The 11,042-nt window shown below is 30.4% G+C and overlaps 1 protein-coding gene across 1 annotated transcript; it reads left to right on the forward strand.

The window, feature by feature from the left end:
* Nucleotides 1–1,270: 1,270 nt before the first annotated feature.
* On the forward strand, nt 1,271–8,418 carry LOC129309133 (4-coumarate--CoA ligase CCL1-like). The gene is made up of 5 exons (XM_054950530.1): nt 1,271–2,423; nt 2,553–2,748; nt 5,483–5,696; nt 7,011–7,113; nt 8,090–8,418. The coding sequence occupies exons 1-5, from the start codon at nt 1,428–1,430 to the stop codon at nt 8,207–8,209; spliced, it is 1,629 nt and encodes a 542-aa protein (XP_054806505.1). The 5' UTR covers nt 1,271–1,427; the 3' UTR covers nt 8,210–8,418.
* Nucleotides 8,419–11,042: the final 2,624 nt, after the last annotated feature.

The following is an 11,042-nucleotide window of genomic DNA, read 5'->3' on the forward strand; positions in this document are numbered from 1 at the left end:
TGATGAGTGTTTCAACACCAATCATATAATATTATCACCATAAATGATGAATTTTTCAAATGCTTGTAATTTATGTTAATATTAATTTTTAATTTTTTTGATTAAAACTTTATAGGATGAGTGTTTAAACACTTGTTATATATTATAATAAAATAAATAACAAGTGTTTTAAACACCCATTATATATTATTTAAGTATCACCTGCCTTTCTTTAAATGACGTGTTTTATTTTAATTATCATTTTTATTAATATCTTATATCAAGAATTTTGTAGTAGTTAATACATCCATCTTGTGGATCAGTCCCTCCATTTCTATAGATAAAAGAAACTTTCACTTGTTGCTTTGTTTTTTCATAAGCAAAATTACATATGTCAATAAATATTTATTATACATTTACTAAAGTATCTATCATAAATTCTTAATTTTCATTCTTGAGAAACAATTAATGTAGCCTTATTTTAATTTAATACAATGGTGTTTTAGTCCAGTTATTTTTTATTTCTAGACACAATTATTATAATTAACTCATTTTTTAAACTACGCGACATAATTATTTTTTTATATATATAGAAACACCCCATGAGGGAAGTATGTAGAGTATTTAATGTTGTTTCACCTAAAATATCTCTAGTAATTGATGATCGGGACTAGATGTTATTAACAGGATTTATTGTAATTAATGAAAGAAAAATATTAAAATTGATTAACTTTCTTTAAAATTTTTATAAATTTAGAAGTTATAACTTTTGTTCCTGTTAAATATATATACATTAATAATATATTTTTTCTCACTAATATCTAATGAAAATAAAATAGAGAACTTGTTATTATAAAAAGTCAATAATATGCCATATAATTAGGACTTAAGCATTATTCCATCTCTGTTTTATAAATAAAATCAAATTCAATATTATCTTTATATGATTTAGTTAAAAAAGTTCTTGTTATAGTATAAAACAACTTTCACATTTAATTAATTAGGTTTAAAGGGGCTAGGAGAGTGGATCCCCAATCATTTTAATTATAATTATGGAAAAATATAAATTGCTGATAAGTTTTAGGCACTAAAATTTTTAATGTTAGTGAAGCAATAAAAAGAATCGCATTCATATTCATCTGAGATCATGCCTATGAATCTGTGACGTGTCATTAACCTACTATCTTCAAATAATTAGTTTATTATTATTGAAAAAATATCGGCCCACCAACTTCATGTTCTTGAGTATTATTCAAAGTTATTGGGTGCCAGTAAGAGGAAATCTCCACACACACCCCACCAACCAAACTCCATCCATACGAAAGCAGCATCGGATTATTCAAATCGCCTCCTTCATCTCTCTCTCTCTCTCTCTCTCTCTCTCTCTCTCTCTCGCGTGTTTCTTTCTCCCTGTTCGTTCAAAAAACTGAAGCAATTTTCATTTATCAATGGAAACTCCTCCGACGGAATTCATCTTCCGGTCCAAGCTCCCCGACATTTACATCCCCACCCACCTTCCACTACACACTTACGTCTTCGAGAACCTATCGCTCGTCAAAGATCGACCCTGCCTCATCAACGGCGACACCGGCGAGTCCTTTACCTATGCCGAGGTGGAGCTCACCTCCCGCCGTGTCGCCGCTGGCCTCAGCAAACTCGGCATCGGACATGGCGACGTCATCATGCTGGTGCTCCGTAACTGTCCCCAATTCGCTCTGGCCTTCCTGGGAGCTTCCTTTGCCGGTGCAGCGGTGACCACGGCAAACCCCTTATTCACTACGGCCGAGCTGGCAAAACAAGCCACCGCGTCCAAGTCGAAGCTGATCATAACCCAAGCGGCTTTCGTTGAGAAAATCAAGGATTTCGCGGAAACAAATGGCGTTTCACTGATGTGCATTGATTCTACTTTACCGGAAAAGGAAGGTATTTCACATTTTGCTCTACTCACCCAAGCCGACGAAGCTGATATACCAGCCGTCAAGATCAGCCCGGACGACGTCGTGGCGCTTCCTTATTCTTCTGGCACCTCCGGCGTCCCAAAGGGCGTGATGCTTACTCACAAGAATCTGGTAACCTCAGTGGCCCAGCTCGTCGACGGTGAAAATCCGAACCAGTACACCACCAGCGACGACGTGCATATCTGCGTTCTTCCAATGTTCCATATCTACGCGCTCAACTCCATTTTACTCTGCTGTATCCGAGCCGGAGCAGCCGTTCTGACCGTGAGCAAGTACGAGATCACCACGGTGTTGAAGATGATCGAGACATATAAGGTGACGATGGCGTCGTTCGTGCCTCCCATCTTACTGAACATCGTGAAGAGCGAGGAAGTCAATCGGTACGACCTGTCGTCTATAAGGATGATAGTCACCGGAGCTGCGCCGGTGAGCGTGGAGCTGGAACAAGCCCTGAGGACTAAGCTCCCACATGCCATACTTGGACAGGTTGATTAATATATTAATGAAGATGATTAATAATACATATAATTGAGATTGATTCTATGGATTAACATATATAAATAAGCATGATTAAAGGAGGGAACTAAATTAAAGTGAAATGAAATTAACGAACAGGGATATGGGATGACGGAGGGAGGACCTCTATCGATAAGCCTGTCGTTTGCGAAGGAGCCGGTGGAGATGAAATCAGGTGCGTGCGGGAGCGTGATAAGAAACGCGGAGATGAAGATCGTGGACATTGAAACCGGAGCTTCGCTACCAAGAAACAGAGCAGGTGAAATCTGCATTAGAGGCAATCAAGTTATGAAAGGTACAGATTATTTTTTTATACATTTTAATAAATTAATTAGGTAATTGATTACATAGGTTTTTTTAATGGTATAATTGATTAGTTAATGTCGCATGTGATTGTCGCTTTTGTTTTCTCTCGCCCCAGAGCAAGCATGCATGATGCATTACCTGACATGTCTTGTTTTTTAAAGCGTCATTAGAGGTTTAGAGGTAGGTCAGGTGTTAATATTTGAAAAAATATGCACGCCAAATTACTTTTTAAATTAAAGACGTAATGGTTCAGCTTGTGGTACCGATCTAGGAGTTGATTATAATTTTGGAATTAATTAATTAGTATTAGTATATCATGTGATTCTCACTCGCGATAAATATGGGAGGTATTTCTAAACTCAAAAGAATGAACTTATGATACTAAAGAAGGAATAAAACATCATTTATCAGTTTAATAAAAAAAAACATCATTTATCCTTAGCAATGGGTTAGTTCCAGTGAAAGGATTTAGTTCAAATTACTGTAAAGAAATATGTTCACTTATCTTAAATTGAATTGCACCAATGCTTAATCTAATACAGTTAGTGTAACAGCGTCACTCTTATGAGGATGTTTAAAATTAGAGGAACTAACATTACACAGGAAAAAAATTTAAAGGACTCGAAACATGAAAAAATTATAAAAAGCTAATAAAAAAATACGGTAAAATTATAGAGATCAGTAACTATGTTTTTCTTGTTAAAGAATGATAAATAATGTTTTATAATTTATTAATCAAATTCCAGGGAATATAGAAAAATATGTGAAATGATCTTTTCAAGTGGGATCGATTTAGGAGTTGGTGGGGGATAAGAGGCCTTGCATTTTAGGTATGTGGAGGATGAACGTGTGTCCGTAAAACTTGCTTACACATTTTAGGAATTGATTCGCAAATGACTTGAACACACGTCATGAAACTAGTGCTGCACTAGAACACGTCCTTATGGTGCAATCTTGCGTCATGCTGACCTCTGGTCCTTGCTGTCTAATAATGTTTTCAGGAATTTTGAATTTTGAAGTAGCGCTGGTTATTTGACCTTTCTCCAAATCTCAAACCCATCATTAGCCTTCCAAATTAAGTAGAGTATTCCTGTTATTCAAGGCATTGAAAACTATCATCATTTGTTGCTTCAGTTGAGATAGTAATTTAAGGATAAGTAGTTTAACTGTAATTGAATTAATTTCAATCTAATTATAATTAAAATAATTTAATTTAATTAAAATATACAATGACACACACATATATAACTTTCAAAAGAGCAATATTTAAAAAAATAATTTATAAGTAAATAGATTTTTTTAAAAATTCAAAACAATGTTATTTAAAGTTTAGTAAAAATTATGTTTTATTCATTGGTCTGGCCAATCAATTCAGCTTGGGTTTTAGAAATGTTGTTATTATAGTGCCAATTTATGAAAGGAAGATTTAAACGGCCTTTAGTTTTTTGTTTTGCTTGTAGAAATTCCATCAACATTAATCATGTTTTAGTGGAAAGCAGCCCAAAAGCTGCTTTAACCAAAGCGTGATTTGATATGGTCTGGGACAAAAAACCAAATATATGCAATTGGTGTGACAGCGATTAAATAACGGGAATTTGGTTAAAAAAATAAAATAAAAAATGTGATTAAGTAAATTGGGAAAATTATTTTAAAGTCCAACACAATATAATTAATTACTATAAAATTTATTAATAATTGAGTTAATCCATTGTCAAAAAATCTTGTAGTAATTATTTGTGATGCGGAAGACCTATATGTAAATCTCCTGAGTAAATTAAAACAGCTCACAATTGCTCAACTCAGGGGTTGGTGAGTTTTGGATAATCCATACATGATACAACCATAAATAATGTAGAGTTTTGACGTGACACAATGATTCTAATAAGATTGCTGTTTGAATGCTTTGTTGGTTGAAGCATGTGATGAATATGCGACTCTTAGAAATGAACTTGGGTGGTCCTTATATTATGACTTGACACACACTTTTGATTAATTTTCATCAAACAAGCTTAACTACTGTGTGTGTCGTACAAATGGGGGGAGATTAATTCCAATGAATGACCACCAAGTCCACATCGTCACCTACCATCGTTGTTGACCCCTTCAGTCTTTGCACCTTAAGTGGTGATTAAGCAAGCAATAGGAGAAGAAGAAGACAAAAGTGAGTCAGATGATTGACATGGACATCAATAATTGTGGGGGTTGGTGGGGTTACCTAATGCTCGAAGAAGAATATTAAAATATGCACCCAAGATCTTTCTAATTAAGCTGGTAATGCTTGAATTAAATTAGAATTTGATCAAATCCAGATAGTTCAAGTAAAATAAAGGGGCAACATCATTGAAGAACTGGGTAAAGAATTTAATGTCTGACAATAATTTCTAACAATAAACATTAATAATTAACGAATGAAATTTAAGTTTTAACAAATATCTGATCTATTCTAATTCTTATTAGATATTAAATTCTCAAAAAAATTACATAAATGTCACACAGAAAAAAAATTAATTATCATATTCATTAACAACTGAATTAAGATCATTGTAATTGAACTAAAACTTTTTCAATAACCTTAATTTAGTTGTTAATGAGTCCCCCTCCCTCCCTCTGCGTGTGTGTGTGTGTGTGTTTTGTTATACCTGTATGTGTCTGCCTGTTTTGCGTAATTGACCAGAACGAAAGAAAGAGAAAATATATTGAGTTGTATGAATGTGGTGGTGAAGGGTACCTAAACGACCCGGAGGCGACGAAAACGACGGTAGACAAACAAGGATGGCTGCACACAGGAGACATCGGATATGTAGACGACGACGATCAGGTGTTCGTTGTGGACCGTCTGAAGGAGATTATCAAATACAAAGGCTTCCAGGTGGCTCCTGCTGAGCTGGAGGCTCTCCTCATCTCTCATCCTCTCATCTCTGATGCTGCCGTTGTCCCGTAAGTCCTTCTATTTCACAACATTTCGTGAATCTCACTGAATTTTATTCATTAATTTTTCATTAATTAATTTAAAAGCAATATGCTTCAACTTCAACCACCCTCACCGGGTACTTAATTCAGCTGAAAGTAAAAAAGTTGTACCAGCTTCATTACATGTCTCGAGCCCCTTTTTTGGATTAGTCCAAGAGCTTCTGTTAAGTTCATTCAACTCGACGTAAAGTAACTAAGTACATTTAGGATTCTGGATGATGATGCCCAGAAAGAAAAACAAAAAAAGAAAAACAAAAATGCTTTCCTTCAATGTCAGTATCTTTGAGATTGAGAGTTTCACCCAATTCCATTTAGCTGCATGCACTTGGCAAAAAACCTTGCCGCGCAGGCACTACGGCGTCATCTATTTTCAAAAGTCATGGCCCTACCGGTAACATCTATCTTAATTCAAAAAATTATACTTATGACTCATAAAAAAAATTATTATCAAGAGAATTTATAAAATTTATAAAATACTTTTAAGTTTTAAATTATGTCCATTTACAATCTAACAAAAAGGCAATTATAACTAAACAACATATATTCATAATTTACTATCACAAGTTGTTATTTTTTTATAAGTTATAAATGTCCACTGCTTAATTATAAATACCATTTATCAAGTTATAAATACATACGATTTAGAATTTAGGAATATTTTATAAATTTTATGAGACTTTTTATAATCAATTATCTTTTGTGGGATTCAGGTGTAATTTTTCCATTTTAATTTCTGACATAGTCGGTTTATATATATATATATATTATACTTCTTTCATTTTAATTTATAAAATATTTTTAAAAAAGATTTGACATTCCAAATAAGATATATTGACAAAAATAATGTTTTATTGATGATATTTTTTAATATTATTTTTTTCATATATTCTCTTTTTTAACTATTTTTTTACAAATGGAGTATACTAAATAAAAGGTATTTTTAAAAATTTATATTTTTTTAAATAAAATTATAAAATATATTTAATAAACTTTATTAATATATATGATTTTATTTAAAAGTGTTTTTATTAATTGGAACGGAGGTGATAGCTTTCAAGCCATATATTTGTATGTACGTATCTTTCTTAGTGCGATATCGAAACATTGCAATTATATATTTTAATATCATTCAGATCTTGCTGAACTTGTAATAGCTTATGATAAATATTGACCTATAATTAATTTTGTTGAAGCCAATACATCCATCACACAAGAAGTTTTCATCACATATACATAAAATAAAAAAATTGAAATAATTAATTTTTGGTTTAATTTGTTCAGGATGAAAGATGAGGCTGCGGGAGAGCTTCCAGTGGCATTTGTGGTCAGATCAAATGGTCCTAAGATCTCTGAGGATGACATCAAGCATTTCATTTCACAACAGGTTCTTACCTTTGTCTCCTTCTCGATATATATCTTTTTTATTGGTAAAAATTTATCTTTCTCCCTTAACTTTACAAAATATTTTATTTTGATTTTTTAATTTTATAAAATATTTTTAATATTTTAATTCTAATATAATTAGTTTCATTAATTACAAAAAATACTGAGGTTGAACTTTTAAATAGTAACAAAATATTTTTAAATCTTGACATATTATAATTTATTTTTTAAAATAATAATGATAGGTAAAAAATAATTATTTGAGACTTACAGTGTTATAACAGAAGTCTAAAAAATATTTTATAAAATTAAGTAATCAAATTAAAATTTTATATAAAATTAAAAGATTAAAAGTATAATTTTACCTCTTTTATTTTACTATTGAGACCAATATGGTTGCGTCCAAGACAAGTAACACGTCAACAGATCCACATGTTTTTTTTTTAACATGTTAATTAAAACTCTCAAATTTCACATATTGTCATAAATTGTATCCATTGTAAATTCTTAAATCACAAAACCAGAGTTAGTCCTAACAACCTAATCCTAAACTGTATCATACTCATATATATGTGTGTGTGTGTATATAACCTGTCCAGGACAGAAATTTTCTTGCCTTTGAAGTATTAATAAAACATAACCATTAGCTGTAGGAAATTACTATAATAACATATCAAAATAAATCATTTCATGTCATTAAGAAAGTTAACTATACACTATTATATTATGTAACGAGTATATTTTAATTTATAATGACTTACATGTGAATTTGTATGCTAAAACAAGCAACTACATAATAATGACTTAGCAACTCATCCTCCACTTATTTTATTTTAATAATTTATAGATAAGTTCAGACAGAACATATACTTAAGTTAGTTGTTAAGATTCAGTATTTTAATTTAAATATATAAATTTTAAAGTAGGCAAACCATCAAAGTGATTTTGATTGAGGGCTATTTTTTGTTTTGTGGCAGGTGGTGTACTACAAGAGAATCCATAAGGTTATTTTTACAGACACTATTCCTAAAGCAGCCTCTGGCAAAATCTTGCGTAAGGATTTGAAAGCAAAGCTTGCATCAGGTTTGGGCAATTAAGTGATTAATTAGCCTAATCCACCTGCAAATTAAATAAGTATTAAAGCAAATTAAGCAATGTGTGTGTATGAATTTTATTTTCATATATTAATTATCATAGTGGTTCTTTCACACACACATGTTTTCTGTTTTCTTTTGCTTTTGTATATGAGTTCGTTTCTATAAATGCAATTGGATCATGTATTTTGTAAGTACTTCAAATTATTAAATGTCATTATATTGTAAAGCGCACAGTACATAATAGATTGGGAAGGTATTTTAAATTATATGAAACTCATTCTTAAACCTTCATTTCTCAATCATAACAATGAATTTCCTTAATTGATGTGTATGTCAATATTTCAAAAACAAAACGCTTTACAATTCTCATGGTTTAATCTACTAGGTCAATGGTCAAACTAATAATTTAATAATTAAATAAAAATAATATTTATGTATGTGTATCATTAAAAATACCAACAATATCATTCATTTATAGAATTATTTAGTCATAACATGTGAATTTTTGATTATTTTTTTCATTTTTTCAGAAGTGTATTTTTATTTACCTTATTTGTCCTCTTAAAGAAAATAGCTTTCAATTTTTTCTACCGTTTAATTTATATAACGTTAATAAACAAATCATTTACCCAAAAATTGTACTATAGCAATAAAGAAGGAAGTTCACATTAATATTTTTACATTGAATAAAAAATTTATTATTAAAATAAGAGCAAAAAACAATTCAAGAAGATTTAATCATTTTAAGTCTCAGGTTAACTTCGATTTTGTCAAAGCAGTGTGATTCAAAAGGAGTCAATCTTTAAAATGGGTTAATGAGTCAAATCAAACCTCTTTTTATCCAATGGCAATTTGACCTGTCAAACCATATGGATCGAGTTTTAAAACAGTGGTCTATAACAATATTTATTTTAAGATTCATGCATCTAGTTGTTAATGTTTCCCCTCAAGTATAATTAACAATAATGAAGGCCTCATAGATCTAGTTGTTTAATGTAATGTTTGATAGGTAGAAAAATACTTTAAAAAAAATGTCACATTTTCTTTCTAAATAAATTTCTCCATTTTTTTAAATATACTTTTTCAGTTACCAAACGTATAACAAGGCTCTCTTAATTCTCAAACTGGCCCAAATCCATTTGGACAAAGTGAATATGAAGATGATAGACAAATTGATGGGCTAAAATAAAATGACAACAAATATTTTAGAAATTAATTAAAATATTATAAAATTAAAAAAATAAAATTTTTTATAATCTTTTAGAAATTAAGTAACACAATTTAAAAATATAGTAAGAAAATTTAAATCTTAATTCAAAAAAATTTTATTTTTTATAAATACACAAACATAATAATTATAAAAAATAAAAATATTAGAAAGTTTACACTGTACACTGATATTTATTAAATTACATTAAATTAATTTTAAAACTAATATAACTAATAATATAATGCGTGTAAGATTAAGGTTTCAGGTGAGCAGGTCCTTTTTGGCTTCCAACATATGTTCCACCAAAGAAAGAAATTAGTAATAATATAACAGAGTTTAAAGGACCGCCTGGGCTTGAGTCTGAACCCTTTTTTATAGAGCTTATTAGGGCCAAGCCTTCAAGCTGATTATTTAAAAAAATAATTTATAAAGCCTGAATTCTTATTTAAATAGGGCTTCAAAGCCGTGCCTTCCAAACCCGACCCTTATTTTTTACTCTACTCTCCCCTCCCTTCGGCCTAAATTTTTCCTAGTTGATGACCTTAGTTTAAAATATAAGATATTTATTAATATTTTATAAATTATTTTCTCCATCATACTCTTGTATTTAATTTAATAACCTGGTTTATTGTGTAGCGCGGGAATATATCGCCTCCTTCATATCCTATATTGGTTAGGTTTGTATTATTTTAACTTTCTCACATGGCATCTCTCATTGCAAAATTATTGATATAAATATTTATTTCTAATTTAATTCATCATTGATCGTTGGGGCTTGGGGGGAAAACAAAAAAAATTATAGATATAAATTAATTAGCCTAATGATTTCAAGAATTTTGAATTTTGGAGTAGCGTTGGCTATTTGACCTTTCTTCCAAATCTCAAACCTATCATTAGCCTTCCAAATTAACAAGAGTCTTGCTATCATTCAAGGCGTTCGAAACTATTGTCATTTGTTGCTTCAGTTGAGATAGTAATTTAAGGATAAATAGTTTAACTGTTATTGAATTGAATTCAATTTAATTATAATTAAAATAATTTAATTTAATTAAAATATATATATATATAACTCTTAAAAGAGCAATATCCAAAAAATTAATTTATAAGTAAACAGATTTTTTTAAAATTCAAAACATGTTATTTTAGGTTTAGTAAAAGAATGAAAAAATATAAAATTCAACTCAATCGACCCATTTAAAACTCTTGACAACACTGGCTAAGGAACTAGCTCATTGATTCATTTGTCTGACCAATCAATCCAGGTTAGGTTTTAATAATGTTATTATTATAGTGCCAATTTCTGAAAGGAAGATTTAAAAGGCCTTTCGTTTTTTTATTTTTTTTGGCTTGTAGAAATTCCAACAAAATCATGCTTTAGTGGAAAGCAACCCAAAAGCTGCTTTTACCAAAGCGTGATTTGATGTGGTCTGGAACAAAAACCGAAATATACGCAAATGGTGTGACAGCATTAAATAATGAAAATTTGGTTGAGAAGATAAAATAAAAAAATGTGGTTAAATTAAGATTATCAATAAATTTTATAATAATTAATTATATTGTGTGAGATTTACACTTAATTCTCTCAAGTAAATTAAAATAGCTCACACAGTTGCCTAACTTAGG

The sequence above is a fragment of the Prosopis cineraria genome, unplaced genomic scaffold, assembly GCF_029017545.1.
Source record: "Prosopis cineraria cultivar Desert tree isolate PC_DT_omini unplaced genomic scaffold, ASM2901754v1 PC4, whole genome shotgun sequence".
Lineage (NCBI taxonomy): Eukaryota > Viridiplantae > Streptophyta > Magnoliopsida > Fabales > Fabaceae > Prosopis > Prosopis cineraria.